The sequence below is a fragment of the Monodelphis domestica genome, chromosome 3, assembly GCF_027887165.1.
Source record: "Monodelphis domestica isolate mMonDom1 chromosome 3, mMonDom1.pri, whole genome shotgun sequence".
NCBI lineage: Eukaryota > Metazoa > Chordata > Mammalia > Didelphimorphia > Didelphidae > Monodelphis > Monodelphis domestica.
The window spans coordinates 264,709,739-264,729,140 of NC_077229.1; the positions used below are offsets into that span (position 1 = coordinate 264,709,739).

A 19,402-nucleotide genomic window follows, 5' to 3' on the forward strand; every position below is an offset into this window, starting at 1 on the left:
GATTACATGCAGAGAAAACAAGGCATGGGGAAGGGAACCGATGAGGAGACTAGGGACGTGATGGGACAGACTAATAAGGATGATGTAGTTACTACTATTAATACTGGGACCCCATTAGGTGCAGTAGGGGGAAATGACCTTTCCAATAACATACAGGCACCAATTAATGCATCTGCTAATAATCTTGCAAATGCATCAAAGGCTCAAAAGATTATACCTTTGCGTGATATTTCTTAGGTCACTGATAACTCTGGCATCTTACATGCAAAAGTTCAGAAGTCATTCACCACCCATGACTTAGAGTCTTTACGTAAACATATGCCTAAATTTTTATTAGAGCCTCATCTCACAATTAAGGAACTAAAGAGAGCATTTTGCCTCTATGAACCAGATTTTGAGGATGTAGAAATTCTTTTATCTGAACTTTTTACACCCTAGGAACATAAATATTTTATTGAGCAAACTAGAAAAGATTCTTCACTCACAAGCTGGCCAGAAGTTTTTGAGGATCTGGATTTTTCTAATCCAAGATCAATGGCTTATCTAAGAAAATGCTGTGAGGATCTACTGCAGGGAATGAAGCAATTGTCAGAAAGACCCAATGCATGGGGAAAATTTGACAGATTATCCCAAGAAAAAAATGAATATCCAAGCACATTTATTGATCACCTAATCCAAAAAAACTGAGGGACTGTTAGGTTTTAACCGTGATTCAAAAGAATCAGAAGTACATGTGAGGAGACAATTTCTCAAGGGTTGTGATAAGCACTTGAGGGATTTCTTCAGGAAATATTGCCCTAAGTTTGACACCATCTCACTTAATAAACTTAGAGACTGCCACCTATCTTCATGATAACAAAGTAGATCAAGAAAAAGAAAAGAATGATCTAAAGAAAAAGCTCCAAGAAACCTCTGAAATATTAAGGCAGAAAGAATTAGAGGAGGTTAAGAACCTGGCTACAATTAAGACATTTAACAGACAAACCTCACAGTAGAGACATACATCCCAAAGTCAGCAAAAGGTGCATATATCCCAAAGTCAACAAAGGGTGCAAAGAGATACCAGGATTTGCTTTTTGTGTTCTCATCAAGGATACATAGTAAGAAACTGCCCGATGAAACATCACTATGAACGGGGCCCAAAATAAGAGAGATGGGAAAGGTCAAAATGCATATTATCAGGGAAAACTATATAATAACAAAATCTATGAGAGACAGGACTCTAATAGCAAGCAGTGTTGCTTTCACTGCAGACTTAGAGAACAGGAGCTGCTCAGGTTTCTCTTCAGAAGTCCCTTCAATTGGGAAGTGCTGGGGGGAAGGATTTCCAGTCACCAGCAGGAAAAGTGGGTATCCCTATGGAGAAACTCTTTTTCCCGCCTTCTCTCTTCAGCTTCTCAAGACCAAGAGAGCCTCACTGCTCTCTCAGCCAGAGTCTTCTCCTCCTCTGGATTCCACTCCTGGGGCCCCTCCCCCATTGAGGTGATCAATTTCAAATACTCTTCAGCCTAGCACTTTTTTCTAGTGCCAGCCTCTGTCACAGTATCTAGTCCAGCCAAGCTGTAGGCAAGAAGATATCAAGTAGGAAGTTTTTTTGTAGCTCCTTCTTCTCCATAAACACTTAAATTATATATATGTATATATATATATATATATATATATATATGATTTTATATTTAAATGCATACATGTAAATACATAAACACAGACACATAATTCTCACTTTACATAAGTGGACTTTCCTCGGACCACTACATAAACCAACTTTTATATAATATGAATTAATCCCTATTAATCCATTTCACTTAGCCTATATAACAAGGGCATCCCCCAAATAATACCTTTACCCAATTCATAGAATGAACTAAAAGTGCAGCCATATTAAATACTGTACCATGATAATAAATAGAATTAGGAAAAGAAAGGTAAAAATAATGATAAAGCTTGCATAGTACTGTACAGTAAAATTACATAGGTGTGTATTTTGTGGCTTCCTTCCCACCCAATGCACCTAGCCTTTGTTACTAGTGGCATTAAAGTTATTCAGAGATGTTTGGGCAGTAGTTCTCTTTTTTCCTTATATAGCTGTTAATGGTGAGCAATATTATCCACCATTAGTCTTTGAACTTTAAAAAATCTTGGAGAATGTGGATTCATCTTTTCGGTACGAGAAAAAAATTAACTAGCATGATGAAATACTTCTGTCAACTCTTTCATCAAAAACCCTTTTGGTTTGACTTCAGGTTCTGAAGCTTCCCTTTCTTCTTTTGCTATCTTTGTAGCTAGCAGCTCTATTAGATCCTCATTTGACAGATCTTCTCTATGAGACTCAATCCAGTCCACATTCCTTCTTTTTTTTTTTTGTAATGCACATTTCTTTACAATAAGGTAAATTTGCATAATGAGAATCTATATAAAGTGAGAACAGTGTGTATGTATACATAGACATGCATATGTGTATATATTTTAATATATGTGGGTATATATGTATATTTATAACAAATATATACACATGTATGGATACACACACATATATATTTATATGCTCTTACATGTGCTCATATGCATATAAAATATGCATATAAATTATGTAGGATCCTGGTCTATGTTGTAGATTTCTATAAATCTTCTACTTTCTAAAGTCCTAACTGTTTCATAGATGAGACTAAAAGATCTAATTGTTTTATGTATATGCTATGTGTAAAGGCCCATTTCAACATGTATCCAAGTTTCAGATTTAATAGCTCTAGATCCATGATCCTATATTATGTGTTTCATGTCCTTTCTTTTTTAAGTATTAAAACATTATAGTGAGAGTGTTATTCACTTAAAAATTTTTGTTTGAGAAATTGCAACTCAATCCTTAACCTGTTATTAAACAAGCATTTATGAAGCTCCTACTATATATGAACATCTAGCTAGCACAGTGGATAGCAGACTTGGAATCAGGAAAACTCATCTTCATGAGAGTATAGCTGGCCTTAGACATTTACTAGCTATGGGACCCTGGCCAAGTCACTTAATCATCTTTGCATCAGTTCCTCATTTGAAAAACGACTTGGAAAAGGAAATAGCAAACCACTCTACTATCTTTGCCAAGAAAACCCCAGATGAAGTCATGAAGAGTCTGTCATGACTAAAAAATGACTGAGAAACAACAAAAGTGTGCCACACAGTGAGATTTGGGGACACAAAGACAAGACTGAAACAATCATTTTCTCAAGGAACTTACTTTCTATGAGAGAGAAAACCCCTAATATATATAAATAAATATAAAAGTATATTTGCAAAATAAATGCATTGTCATTTCACTGGAGAAGGAGATGGGATCTGGCTTTATGTAAAGGTTACAAACATTTGGACTGACCTTTGAAGGGAGCTGAGCAATCTAAGGAATGAAAGTGAAGAGAAAGTACATTCCAGACAAGAGGAGCAGCCTGCACAAAGGCAGGGATGGGAAATGGAATGTTATGAGAAATCTCAAGTTGGATGGAATGGCTGTGATGTAGAATTCATGGAAGAGGAATAATACACTTGGAAAGATCAGTTGGAGTCATATTGTAAAGAGCTTTAGAGGCTCCAAAGATTAGTTTGCATTTTATCCAAGTTGACAGCCACTAGAGTTTCTTGAGGAAAAAAAGGACATAGTCATTAGCAACCTCACTTTGGCAGAGGAATTGGACAGAGAGACAAAAACAGAGAGAGAACAGGAATTATTATGATAATGTTGGTTAATATAGTACGTGACATGGTTTGACATAAGTAGAAAGAAAGTGATGAATGTGAAAGGTATTGTGGAGATATAACTGATAACCTTTGGCTACTGGTTTGACAGTGGGTTAAGGAGAGGGAAGAGTTGAAGATAAATAGCCACAGAATTGTAAACCTCAGTGATGGAAGAATGATGGTGACCTTAGTAAGAAGAGGGAAATTAGGATTGGAGGTGGGTTGTGAGGAATGTGGGAAGAGGTAATGAGATTTATTTTAGACTTGTTGGATTTGAGATGTTTATGGCATATCCAGTTTGAAATGTCCATTAGGCAGCTGGTAATGGGAGACTGGGAGACAGGACAGAAACTAGTGATAGATATATGGATCTGGGAGTGATCTATATAGAAAGAGTAATTGTATCTTAGAAGTTGATGAAATTATCATGAGAGAAAGGTACAAAAAGAAAAAAGAAATCCCAGGATAGAGCCTTATAGTCAGGAGACATAGGGTTTGGGTGTTGATCTAGCCACAGAGAAAGAAGAAGCAGCCAGACAAATAGGAGGAGAACCAAGAGAGATTAATATCCTAAAAACTCAGAAATGAGAAAATATTCATGGGAAGAGGATAGAGAGTATCTTTGAATATATATCTAAAAGTTGTTTTCTTTGCCAGGGCATTTCTTAAAATTTTTTATTTAAATCCACCATACTAGAACCCTGTGAAGGATTCAGACAATCATAAAATGGTGATGATGTAAACTTGGAAAGAACTTTGGCAAAGAATGTAACACAATTGGCATAGTGACTAAGCTTGTACAAGAGTTTAGTACATATATTACTTCAAAAACACCCACAAATATTGAGAACCTGTAGAGGGACTGTATCAGTGAGATACTCAGGAAGTCACAGCATAAGAGTATAAGATTAAACTGAGCTAAAAATAAATAGGAGAAGCCAACTGTAAGAATTTATATTCTACCTAATATTAACAGCAACATATCTGGGAGGAAATGTGTAACCATCTTCTTTCAATATTTAGGATGGATGAAATGTTTTTAGAGATTCCCCATCATGACTTGAATACTCTGAGGATTAAAGAGCAGCTAGGGTTGAGGTTTCCTGTAGTCTTTAGAAAGTGCCAGCATCTGACATTCCATTTGATACTTAAGAGTGGGTGAAATCTTCATGTTGTGATATATATATAAATATATATCATATGAGAGTGCATGTATAACCTATATCAAATTGCTTACCATCTCAGGGAAGAGGGAAGAAGAGAAGGAAAGGAAATAATTTGGAATTCAAAATATGAAAAATCATGTTAAAATTGTTTCAGCACATAATCAGGAAAAATTAAATATTCATGAAAGGAAAAAAAATAGTTGTTCTGTCATCTAAGTGGAGCAAGGCCGATGTGCCTCTTCATTGTGTCTTCCATCTTATTGGTTCCTCATCCCCAATGATTTGACCTTACATGTAAGAAGCCTATTACTACTCTCGTTTCCCAAAAGCCTCATTGCTACTCTGTTCAGCCCTCTTTCTGCCCTGGGCTGCCTGAAACCCAAAAAGCAATTTTGAGTGTATACTATGTATTGGACATAAGACGAGGCAATGGAAATACAAACAGAAAAATGAAACAATTCCTCCCCTCAAAGCCCTTATCTTGTATTGGGATGGAAACAGTATGTGCAAAGATAATTCAATACAAAATATCTACAAAATAATTTGCACCAATAGTTGAGAAACTGGAAGGATTAAGAAAATCCTGTGGTTAGTAGCTGAGGTGGTACCTGATCTGATTTAATACAAACTTTATTGTATTACTATAGCTTTATTTTTGTACCTGTGATTTCTTCGGACATGGGAATTGCTGGTGAGGAACTTCTCTACCACTGAAAGTCACAGCCTTCTCTATAATGTTACCAGTTAAAGTTAAGGGTTTGCCTTGACTAATCTTATATTCCATTGCTGACAGAGGAAAGATTTAACCCCAAGTCATCTTCACTGAGGCCAATTCTTTATCCATTACACTAGACTATCTCATTAATAACAGTAGCTGGCATTTATAAAGCATTGTAAAATTTAGCAAGCATCTTATGAATATTACCTAATTATAGCCTCACAATAACCCTGTATGATAGACACAACAGACAGTTATTCCTGTTTTACAGATGAGGAAATTGAGTCTCAGAGAGAATGAGTGACTCATCCATAGACAACAGATAGTATCACTGATGACATTCCATCAGAGGTCTTTCCTGATTTGATATTGCTTTTTTGGCTTGCCCCTTCCTTCATCATTGCTTTGAACCTTTTCCCATACAGACTGTTGGTATTGCCATTGTTTACCAACAGACTCATGTCATACCCTATTAGGATTTGGATCTCTGTGCCCTATCAAAACATGCAGTTGTGGCTCCTATTCCCTTGCCACCTTTTGCTCTCAGTTCAGGAGCATTTTCAGAAGGAAGGGCCAGTCTAACAATAAGTAAACAAATGTGGTCCCTTAAGCCAAAACATGAATTTATGCAATGTTCACTAGTCTTGGTTTTCTCACAAGAGTTCTGCTAAGACTCATTTCCTACTAATCATAGTTTAAAAACAAAAAACAGACCCCGTATCAGCCCTCAAAATGTCACCTTCATATTAAGTCTCTGTAACAAGTGTTATAATATTATTTACATACTTATTTCTTTCCCTCTCCCCCAACTAGATTAAATTCCCTGAAGGCAAGGCAATGTCTTATCTAAAATTATCTAAGAACTAAGTCTTCCTGGTATTAAATGGATTATAATATTCTATTTCATTAATTTATTTGATAATTCCCCTACTGTTGGGCATTTAAGTTGTTTACATTTTTGTTAGTATCTCTATGATTTCACATGTCATTATAAAAGACTTTGAATAGAAAATTGGTGTTTGTTTTGACAATAGACTTTCAAGATATATTCCTAAAATGTAATTAATAAAATCATAGGATATGATAATTTTGTACCTTACTGTATGCTTCTCTCTAAAAAGGTTGTATAACCCTCTGCACAAAGTAAGTTCATATCCTGCACATAAAAAGCACTTAATAAATATTTTTCTAACAGAATAGGATAAACTTCTTGGCATTCAATTGAATTGTTAGGCATGAAAAATATCCACGTTTATGCACGAACTGGGAGAAATGAGAAAATAAATAAAAGCTCCCTTCTACTTCTTATAATCATAACCTTGAAATGAGAAATAAAGCTGAACATTTATAGGAGACCAACTCTCTGCCTTAGGAAAGATACCAGTAAATGTACTTTTTTTTTGTTCCCAAGTCATAGGAGCTAACTTTTTATAGATTCTTTACGTAACTGGCTGCTCCTTGCTGAGGCTCAGTTGGCCAGTTATGACAAGGACTGGTGCTCTTCCTATAAAAATGGAAAGCAAATCACTGCTAATGGGGTTGTGGAAGAATAGCTATTCTCATTCATTGCTGGTTAAGTTGCAAACTTGGATGATTTTTTGAAGGGTAGTATGGAATAAGTTAAAAATAATCATTCTTTTTGAGTCATTAATAACAGTCCTGGGAATATCCAGAATGTGTTGTCAGAAACAACAAGAGATGGACTTTCTGTTCAAAGATTCTTATATCATCATTATATGCCAGAAACAAATAAGAAATGTAAACAAATGTTCATCAGTAGAGGAATAATCAAATAAATTATGACATTAATGAAATGGAATATTATCATTTAAATCAATACATTTAAGAAACAAAGAAATTTAAAAATATCTTTATGAAATAATGGAAAATGAGAAAAAGCATAACATTAGGGTATATTTTTTTATAAGGGACCTTATATATATTTTAATATATAAGCTATATAGTCTATAGTTTACATTCTATTTGTAACCTTAAAATAAGAACTATGTGTATATGTATGTAATTCTATAATCCATATTTTAAGTGAAAAGGTGAATGAGAATAACTGGCAAAGAACCTTGATATAGAATTAATGAAAATGACTGAAAAATATTTAGGATATTTTTATACTGAAAACATATTCAACATAGTTTCTAAGCATGTTTAATTATTTATGTTAAAGTTCAATGTTAATTTAATTCAATTAAAAAAACTCTTACCTTCTCTCTTTTAATCAAAACTTAATGTTGGTTTCAAAGCAGAACAGTTAGGATTAGGCTATGGAAATTAAATTATTTGTTCAGGATCACACAGCTAGGCAGTGTCTTAGGTTATATTGAATCTTTGAACTCAGAACCTCCCATCTCTAGGCCTAGTTCTCAATACGCTCAGCCACTTAGCTACCTCACAATGTTCGGTTTATAATGGATTGTTTATCCCACTCAAAAAAAAGCATCTTTCATCGTAATTTCTATTCCTGTTAGTTCCCTGCAAAAGTATCAAATGACTACTGGCCTCTTTGGTATCCCTAAAAGCCTACTCTTTTCTCAAAAGGGCAAACCTTGGTCTTGAAACTTAAATATATCCTAAAATATTTTCATAGAGGTATGTTTATTTGGGTAGTAGAAATATAAAACTTCACATTTGCTGGCATGAAAGGAAAGTGTTTAAGGGGACAATTTAAACCAGCTTATTATTTGTGAGTAATTTGCCGTCACTACTCATTCTTATAGGTATCATTGTAAAAAAAAATTCCAAGATCCCCAGACTTCTTCTTAAACTACCTCAAGGCCAAAACAAAGCTAACATTTTTATGACCTTTTGAGTTGCTATTTTAATGCTCTGAAGCCAGAATATTTATAGTGAGACATTTGGACTGAGCTGCAAGACACAGATTCTTTAGGTGAAGACAGTGCTCCAGCTAAGTATTCCTCTGATGTAAGTGGTGTTCCATTTTCTTTTCTCCTCACCAATTTAGAAAACTGATCTCCTTCCTTCTTCTCTCCCTTCCCATTCTCTCTGTCTCTCTCTCTATGTCTCTGTCTTTGTCTCTCTCTCTCTCTGTCTCTCTGTTCCTCTGTCTGTCTGTCTGTCTGTCTGTCTGTCTGTCTGTCTGTCTCTCTCTCTGTGGCTCTCTGTCTCTGTCTCTCTCTCTCTTTTCTTCTATCTTAGAATCAATACTAAATATTAGTTCCAGGGCAAAAGAGTGGTTGCAGTTAAGTGGGTTGTCCAGGGTCATGGAGCTATAAAGTATACGAGGCCATATTTGACCACCCAGGCATGTCTTTCTATCCCCTCTAAGCCTACCAAGCTGCCCCACATCATATTTTTCTCATAGACTCCTTAGGGCTCCTCCCTGGACAAAATACTAGATGTATTAACAGTCTGATAGGAGTACAAGGCAGGAGATAACTTCTAAAAAGGAGAGAGAGAAGGCTTAGGTCCTGCCACTGAAACATGGATCTTTGTTGTTTAAATTAGAGCCTAAGAGAAACTGAAGCAGAGCAATGATAAGTGGCCACTACAGTGACTTTCATTAAGCTACATTTTTATTGAACAGGATATTGAAAGATTATTGCAAAAGAATTTTCTGAATATTCCCCCAAATCATATCAAACTTGAGATACTTCTTTCTTTCTCTGGCCTGTCTAGCATGTATACTAGAAAGATTGGCATAAACTTTTTGGCCTCCGTTAAGGTAGATTTTTTGTTTTTTGGATGTGTGTGTGTGGGGGGATTATCATTTTGATGCATAGGGAATAGAAAGAAGGCATTTTTAAGGGAGTTGTATTGAATCTCTGGGATTTAAGGGATTTCTAAGGGATTTAAGGAGAATCTTGTTGTTGAAGTAGGACTTCCTGTACCCTTGTGAATCTAGTCTGGACTGGTCTGTTTTTATTTGAAAGCAGCTTTGGAAGAGATCTGATCCATTCTCATGCTGGCTCATTATAGTGAAGGGAAGCAGACTTGGGGGATTAATTTGTGATGAATTTCAGTGGGGCTGAGTATATTGAATTAATTTTGAGTCATCAGATATTTCCATATTGATAAAATTACAGAAAGGATTAGATTTTCAGCTTTATTTTCCTTTGTTTCTTTTACATAGAAAGTTTGTTAGCATGTTTATATATATAGGAATAGATATGACTAAGATAGTCAGTAAGCAGCATCTACTATGGTACAGCCACTGAGGATACAGAGAGAAAAATAAATAGTCTCTGTCTTCGAGGAGCTTGCATATGTTTCTGTGTGTGTATGTGTACACATACACATACCCTTATAGTAGGTAATATGCATAAATATGTATAAACCTGTACATCATGTATGAATACACAGTGAAATATATGTGTATATTAGGCACATTATATGTATGTACATGTGTATATGCATGTGTAACAAATATATATTATGAAATTACAGTGAATAAAGTTAGAATAAAGTAATATAAATAAATAATATTTATTTTAGGGTCCTGCAGTATCTAATTACCACATAATACCTTGAAAAAGACCAGTGTTTGGATAGAGAGCTAGTCCTGGAGTTGAGAGGACTTGAGTTCAAATGTGGCCTCAGACACTTCCTAGCTCTGTAACCCTGGGCAAGTCACTTAATCCCAGTTGCCTAGCCCTTACCTCTCTTCTGCCTTGTAATCGATACTTAGTATTGATTCTAAGACAGAAAATAAGGGTTAAAAGAGAAAGAAAAGGCCAGGATTCACATTTCATTCTTTTCTTCTTGTATATTTCAGGATTCCTCCTTGAAATAAAATGATTATTGATAAATTTTGCCAGTGTAAGTACTTTAAGTAAAATCATATGTCTATTTAAATCTATCTGTGTGTGTGTGTGAGGGGGGGAGTTCTTAACATACCTTCTTGTTGCCTGAGCAATGCAGTATGATATTTATTTTTTTGTATTGCAATTAAAACTTCTTTGTTCTTCACAGGTCACTGACAAGGAAGAGGAATTGGCTGCTACAGCTTCAAGACAGCTTGAGTATCAGCAGTTTGAAGACGATAAACTTTCTCAGAAATCCTCTTGCAGCAAACTCTCTCGATCTCCTTTGAAAATTGTTAAGAAGCCTAAAAATATGCAGTGCAAAGTGATACTTTTAGATGGGACAGAATATCTCTGTGATGTTGAAGTAAGTTGTTATGGGTTGTTTTTTGGGGAGATGGGAGTTGGGTCGTAAGGGACATTTTGGTCAAAGATTCTTGGACAAAGAATAAAAAAACTTACTGAGAACAAGTATAGATTATATGAATTCAAGCAAACTATATAAATTTGCGGATTTAGTACCTGTATGCATTTTCTTTACTTACACTATGAGATCTAGTTATTGCTCTGAAACATACTTAAAAACCAGCAGTCCACAAAATAGTTTAACCTAGTATATAAGATTCTTTTTAAGAAGCTTGAATTTTCATCTTTTAAGGCCATTTAAAACTCGATAGTGAAACTCATTGGTAAACTTTGATAATTAACTTGTTCTAATATCTTAATTAGTTGCATTTTATGTAAACAGTTTGTTGCCATCTGAGTACTGCATGGTCAGGACTAACTAGCTACATGGTAGGATTCTGCCATAATTCTGCACATGTAAATTTTCTTAGGCTATGACCTACAAATGTCCTTTTCTCAAATGTTGAAACATTTTCATATGTTTGCACAGACAAAAAATACAAGTCAGTGAAGGACTTGTCTGTGATTTTCTCTGTAAACACATACAAGGATAAGTCATCTTATTTTAAACTGAGTTGTGTAGTGGATTACAATATAAAGATTTTGTGGTTCCAAGTTAAGAGGCATTCATGATAACAAGCAATGGGGTAGCTGCCTTTATTGATTCTGACAGTTCTTTATATCTTATCTTTCTTCTTGAATTGGTTCACAATATATTTCAATGTTTTATTTTGTTTTTATAGTAGACAACGGCAAAATAATTATTTAGAATGAAACTGAGATGGAAAGGACATAATTCTTACATCTACTATCCCCTCAATGGAGAGAGAGTCAGGCCTAGAGATGGGAGGTTCTGGATTCAAATTTGACCTCAAACATTTCCTAGCTCTGTGACCCTGGGCAAGTCACTCAACTCTAATTGCTGACCCCTCACCACTCTTCTGCCTTGGGTCCAGTACTTAGTATTGATTTTAAAATGGAAGGCGAGTTTTTTTTTTAAAAGAACTATTATCCCCTAAGTGTAAATATTCCCAGATCTCAGGAATTTTCAAATGGGAATATCTTTTAGTCTTTAGGAAAACTTTTTATGCCAGATGCTTATTCAGTGTGTGGTATTCTATTTATTAACAGATTTTGTTCATCTGGGTGATTTAGTAACCCTTGACAAATGTTGATGTCTTTGAAATTAATGCCAAAATAAATGTGTGTTACCAAAGTTAAAAGTATGTCCCAGGGCTCTAAATGTCCCTGTAGCAGAACATCCTTTATGGCTAACTGTGAATTTGTCTGATCCTCTTGACTCCTAGATTGAGGGTTATACTTAAATTAAATGCTTATTTTGTCACCAGAAAATATAGGCATACATAAGTTTTCTTCTGGAACCTAAGTGACCATGATATTCCCTAAGAAGACATTTTCTTCCAGTTTGAAAGTTTCCTACTTTATGCAAAAAATCAAACAAATCCCTCCCCCATTTGTCTGTTATAAGGATATCTCCTATCAATTCTAAATTTGTATTGGGGAGAAAATTCAAATGGATTCATTAGGGACTACTTTGTTGTTATGGGAAAATTTATTTTCTAAAAAAGATTATAGAAGAAGGTCAACTATTTCCCATTGAGACAGAGTAATAATTTTTGAACCATCCCAGTAACTGTAGTGTCCACAGAGTAATGCTATAACACTACATACTATATGTACTAAATTTTCATGTTCAGACCATTATTTTTTGGTTCATTAAGTTTTATATTAGTATTATTTTGAATAGTAGTGACAATGATCTTTGAGTTCCTTTTTCTTTAAATGTGAGATTTTTTTTTAAAGCTCACAAAGTTCTTAAATAGAATTTTATCATATCCCAGTTCAAATTTCTTCTTTATTTCTTTTAAACATCATGATTTTCTGGCATATTCAGAGATGACTAGGAAGACATTTATTGACCTTTTCAGGGATACATCTCTTCTATTAAACAAGAGATGGATGGAATGCTTTTGCATGCTAAATCCCTAGCAATAAGCAATTCAGCTTTCTACTTTTCTTTGCCACTGTTTTTCCTTAGTTACTAAGTGCATAAATGTATGCAAGGTTGGTGCACAAAACTGAAGGAAATTATCAAAGTTATTCACTTGAATACTAGAGAAATTCCTTTCCTGCAGGAGTCTTCTCAGATACTCTGTTCAATTTAACATGTCTTTGTGAAATATGCTGTTATCTGATTTTCTGTTATCATGTCCTATGGAGATGACTTCTGTTCCTGTACTTTCTACTTAATGTAATACTGCATACCATGAGGTGCTGGATGAATGCAATACATGATATCTTATTTATCACACCTTTTCATATGGTTAAATAAGTGATCTAGTTATAGAGGGAAATTGTCTCCTTTGGGTTCCTTTTCTGGTTAAACTAAATTTTATTGCACTTCTATATCTTCAGAAGCAATAATTTATGGAAAGAAGAAAATTGGCTTTACAAGCTTGTTAATTTATTCATTCCCTAACTTGTTCAGAGGTAGAAAATAATTATTTGGTGAGGACAAAATATGGATATTTTTGCTAAGAAAAAATAAATGAGATGAAAAATAAAGAGGTGGTTATCTTTTGAGTTAAACATCATAGTAAAATTTCAGGAATCAAAATGATAGAAGATTTTTTGTGTTGTAATATTTTGTTTGAACTTTTGATGCTATAGAATCCTAGCTCCAGAAGGATCTACTGAAGTATGTGGTACCATATAAAGATCTAAAGACTAGCAGTTGGTGCCTATAGATTGTCCCTAGGTCTGTCACTAATTAGCTATGTGATCCTGGCCAAGTGAGTCAAGTTCTCTGATTCCCAGTTTCCTTGAATATAAAATGAAACTTGGACTAAATAATCTCAGGGATTTGTTCTCATTCATAAAGACTATAATTGCCCAGCGCTTGTACTTAATTTTCATAGAAATCCTGCATTTATGTCAGTTAAATGACCATGTCAGAGATCACACAATCAATTAGTCACAGCACTGGGACCAGAACCTTTGACTCTTGACTCTCCCAGCACAGTGCAATTTCTTAATATCTGCTTCAGATTAACTTGAAAACAGTATCTTTCACTGTCTTTGTTAAACACATTACTCTGGCTATAGAAACTTAAACTTGTGTAGCTATGAGAATGGTAGATCACTGGATTTGGAGTTTAACAATTTGGATTCAAATACCAGCCATGTACTAGTAAGATGATCCTGAGCAAGTTGCCTTAATACTTGAGGACCTCTCAATTGTTAAATAAGGATGTTGGACCAGATATACTTTAAGATCCTTTATACCTCTAAATTGATAATCCTATGAACTGAATGATAATATAATCAAGCCCGCAATGTATGTGGAGGTGTTGTTTCTGCAAAATGTACAAAGGTGAAAAGTGAAAATGTTAGATACACTGAATCTGTGACCAAAAATGCTCATTTTTTCTAGAGATTGTTGAAAATATGCTTTTTTACATGCAATTGTTTGTAACAAAACATTATTCTGGTAACATAACTTTTCTTAATACAATAATCATTAAATAAACCACAAAATGTGTTATACAATATAAAATTGGTAATTTGCAAAACCTTTCTTGCTAGGAATCCCCTAGAATTCTATGACTTTTTGTGCTAACATCTCAATTAAAATACTATACAGTAGCATGCAGCATTGAAGGTATGTGGGATTAAGACATTTCCACACCAGAAGGGGATGAAAAAGCTTCCAACAAAATGCTAACTGATCCACCCTCCCCCACCCCAACTACAGAGCCAGAGTCAGAGCCAGCACAAGCTAGAATCACTGAGTGAGCGAGGAGTACCTCTGGAGCAAGTGAGGGGAACCTCTGGCTCCTTGGCAGCTGACTGAGACCACAGAGGACCTATCCCTGAGATCAGCTAGACCTGAGGCCCCAGCAGGTTGAGGAGCTCAGACTGTGGGCACCGGCAGGGAGATAGCACAGACCGAGGAAGCAAAGAGTAGAAGATACAGAGACTTGAGAGCCGGCCGCAGCCAAAATCCTTGGTCCTTAGCTACATACACAGAGAGCCTGCCCATCTCACTCAGATTTCTAACTATCAAGGGAAGGAAAAACCACCATAGTAATGGCAAACAATGCCCAAGAACAACAACTTCCTAACACCAAGAAAAACAAGAAGAAGGGGTTGACCCTGGATAATTTTTATGGAGGAAAAACCTAGGCTACAGAGGAAAAAAAGAGGAGAGGAAATACAAATAAATGCACCAAAACCTTACAAAAAAATGGAAATTGTCCACAAGCTCCCAAAGAATTTAAATTGGAGCATATCAAAAAGATGGAAGCCTTTTGGCAAGAAAAATGGAAAATAGTTCAAAAATCAAACAGTTTAAAGAACATGAACTCCCAATTGGAGAAACAGCTGGAGGCCACGAAAAGCAGGATAGGCCAAACCAAAAAGGAAAACCAGTCCTTAAAGACCAGAATTAGGCAATTGGAAGCCAATTGATCTAGCAAAACAGCAAGAATTAATGAAGCAAAGTCAAGACTGAAAAAATAGAAGAAATAATAAAATGTCTCACTGAAAAGATGACAGATCAGAAAATAGCACAAAGGGACAATTTGAGAATCATTGGTCTACCTGAGAACTCAGAAATGAACAGAAATCTTGACATCATACTACAAGAAATTATCCAAGAAAACTCCCCTGGTGTTCTTGAACAAGGAAAAAATAGACATTGAAAGAGTTCATAGAACACCCTCTACACTAAATCCTCAAAAGACAATTCTAAGGAATGTAAATGCCAAATTCAAGAGCTTCCAAGCTAAGGAGAAAATTTTACAAGAAGCCAAAAAGTGACAATTCAGATATCAAGGAGCACTAGTCAGGATTATACAAGATCTGGCAACTTCTACACTAAAGGACCACAAGGCCTGGAACAGGATATTCAGAAAGGCAAGAGAATTGGGTCTTCAACCAAGGATCATCTATCCATTAAAACTGACCATATTCTTCCAAGGGAATAGTATGGGCATTCAAAAAATAGAAGATTTCCAAGTATTTTAAAGAAAAGACCAGAACTAAGTGGAAAGTTTGATGTCCAAACAGAGATCAAGAGAAACATGAAAAGATAAATAAGAAAGAGAGGGAAAAGGGGAAAATGTTTTTTATTCAAACTTTCTTCTTTAAGGACTTCAATAAGATCAAATTATTTATATTAGCATATGGGGAAAATGTTATTTGTAACTCAAAAATTATATTCACTATTATAGTAATTAGAGGAATCATTCACAGGAAAAGATTGGAATAATAAGTGCTATAAGATGATATGCAAAAGAAAAAGAAAAAGGGAGGGGGGAATCGAAGATGGCACAAAGAGATATTTGAAGAAATAAAATAAATAGGATAATCTTTATCACACAAAGATACACATGGGAAGGGGAGGGGAAGAATACTCCTATAAGATTGAGAGGAAGAGAATGCTAATAGGTAATACTTAACCTTTACTATCAATGAAATCAATTCTGCGAGGGAAGAGCATCTAGATCCATTGGGATATTGAATTCTATCTTACCCTACAGGGAAAATAAGAAGGGAAAACCAAGGGGGGGGTAGTGGACAGAGAGTACAAAAAGGGAGGGAAAGAGAGGGGGCAGGGAACTTAATAGAACCTGAAAAAAACAAGAAGAAAACAAAAAGGGAGGGGGCAGAAAGGGAAGCTTATTAAGGGCAGGGACTAGGGGGACCAATTAAAAGAAAACCACTGGTTTAAAAGGATATAGCAAAAGAAGAAAGGACAGAACTAGGAGAGGATATTGTGCTCAAAGAAATAGTAAACTGGAGGAATTCCATGTGAACTGGAACAACCTCCAGGAATTAATGCAGAGTGAGAGGAGCAGAACCAGGAAAACATTGTACACAGAGACTGATACACTGTGGTACAATCGAATGTAATGGAATTCACCATTAGTGGCAACACAGTGATCATGAATAACTTGGAGGAATCTAAGAGAAAGAACATTATCCATATTCAGTGGAAAAACTGTGGGAGTAGAAACACCAAATAAAAACAACTGCTTGAATACATGGGTCAAGGGGGATATGATTGGGGATATAGACTAAATGAACATTCTAGTGCAAACATCAACAACATGTAAATGCCTTCTGATCAAGGACACATGTAATACCCAGTGGAATTGCACATGGGCTACGTGATGGTTTGGGGTAGGGCAGGAAGGGATAGAATATGATTCTTTTAACCAAGGAATAATATTCTAAATTGACTATATAAAATTTTTTTAAAATGAAAGAATAACCCCAAAGAAAAAATAGCAAAATAAATGTCATATAAAATAGGCATGGCCCAAGAGAATAGAAATGGGAAAGTATTTTTTATCCCTTGATAGATTTGGGATAACTGCAAGTGTTGTATATTGTATATATTTTTATGTTACTTAAATATATTGATTAAACTGATTTCCCCCCTCATCTTCTTTATTTTTAAAAATGTTAGTTGTTATATGGAATTGTTCTTTGGCATGGAGAAAGGGCACAACAGAGGAAATATGGTCATCCAAAAAGCAAAAGAACTCAGTAAAAACGGATTTAAATAAAACAGTACCCTAGGAATCACAAGCCTATAGTTTGAGAAATGACTCTACCACTTGCTTTATGACTGTATTCATAAAATTAAAACGGCATATGCTAGACAGTCTTTAAAGTCACTTTTATCTCTAAATCTCTCTGTAATCATAAGCAGCAAGCTGCCTTAATCCAGTATCTTTCAGGAAGATTTAGCAGACTTCCTTGCTAATAATATGAGATCTTCTATTTTAGTTAATTATTTGAGTATCTCCTGTTAGTTAATGGAAAATTATTTCCAGATACAAATATTGAAATTACAAGGCACTTGTAGGAAGATAAAATAGGAACTTGGTTGCATTTAGTTTCTGCAAATTAGTGGCTTCATTGGAGGAAGAATAAAAGCTATACACAGCTGTAGCAGAAGGTTTAACAATTATTTGCTTCTCAAGAGTTGGCCATGCTGTAAGAGACTCTTTGTTTCTGTTGAAAGCTTATCTTTTTCATAGGTAACTAGATAGACCAGTGGAAAAAGTGCTAATACTAGAGTCAGGAAGACGAAGTATAAATTCATTTCCTGAAATTTACCATTTTTGTGAACATGGGCAAATCACTTACCCTCTGCCTCAGCTCCATAATAGCACCTGTCTCCCAGGGTGGTTGTAAGGATCTAAGGAGATGATAGCCTTAGAAACGGTTAGCATGTTTTCTGGCACATAGTAGACACAATATAAATGCTTGTTCTCTTTTCCTTCTCTTCCTTTTTTCTATTAAATTATTATTTTTAACTTTTAAAAGGCAATTCAATCAGGGGTACAAAAACTACATTATTTCAACAAAGAAGAAAAACAAACCTTTGACAAACAATAGCTCATTTTTATGTAAAACCAGCTAATAGGAATAGGCAGGGAAATAGCCATATTTAATATGATCAAAAGCATCTATTTACTCTCAGGAAGATGGTATTATTTGCAGCAAAGAAACACTGACATTTTTTCTTTTGCATGCAATGTAAAAGCAAAGATACTGTCTCCACTGTTATTTTACATCATTCTATCTATATACATTAGCTTTAGCAATAAGCACAAGACTTAAAAGCAAAGGTACAAGCAATGAGAAAGAAGAGGGTAAGTAATTTTTCTTTGTAGATGGCATTATGGTGAATTGTAAAAGCCTTGAGGTAATCACTGAAGACACCGAGACCTTTAATGTCATCATCAAAGTATTGGAAAATAATATAAATCCATCAGTATTAGTAGCATTTCAGTGTAGTAGTAACAAATCCAGAAAGAAACTAAGAGAAATCCCATTCAAAGGCTCTACAAAATGTATAAACTACCTGGGAGTTAGTCTTCCAAGACATATAGGAGATTTTTGTTGATGTTCAGACATTTTTCAGTACTGTCTGACTCTTCATGACCCCATCTGAGATTTTCCTGGAAAAGATATTGTGATAGTTTGTCATTTCTTTCTTCAGCTCATTTTTTACAGGCAAACCAGGCTAGGTGGCTTACCTAGAGTCACAGAGTTAGTGTAGACTTCTGATTCCAAGCCCAGCACCCTATCAATTGTACTCTTTTATTTCTCTGTATGAAATTTATGTAACTGTTTACAGAAGTGAAGGGGGTCATAATGAGACAGTCCTCACTAAAGTGTAGACTATGTCAACACAATAAAGATGATAATGTTGCCTAAATTAATTAATGGATTTAGTGATATGTTAATCCAATTATCTATAGAACTAGTCAAATATAATTCATTTGGAAAAATTCTAAGATCTCAAGAAAAATGAGAAATAAAGGAATAAAAAAGGAACACTTTACATAAAATGAATATGTTTTGCATGAATCAAATTATCAAAGATGGTGTTAAAGGTAAAAATTAGAGAGTTGAGAAAATAATTTCAAACATTGCTGATAAAAGTCTGATACCTAAAGTACCTAGGAATGCCAATGCCACAGTGATACCATTAGCTAGACATATTTCCTAAAGAAGTTAAAGAAAGAGAAAAAGAATTTATATGTACATGGCTATAGCAGTGTGTGTGT

General features: G+C 34.9%; 1 protein-coding gene across 47 annotated transcripts in view; it reads left to right on the forward strand.

Annotated features, from left to right (window-relative positions):
- The window catches only part of EPB41L3 (erythrocyte membrane protein band 4.1 like 3), a 243,190-nt gene that overhangs the window by 71,085 nt on the left and 152,703 nt on the right, over positions 1 to 19,402 (forward strand). For all 47 annotated transcript variants that reach the window (XM_056823691.1, XM_056823700.1, XM_056823694.1 and 44 more), the window contains exon 3: positions 10,555 to 10,752. In XM_056823691.1, the coding sequence (XP_056679669.1) occupies positions 10,555 to 10,752 (198 nt within the window). The remainder of the gene's footprint in view (positions 1 to 10,554; positions 10,753 to 19,402) is intronic.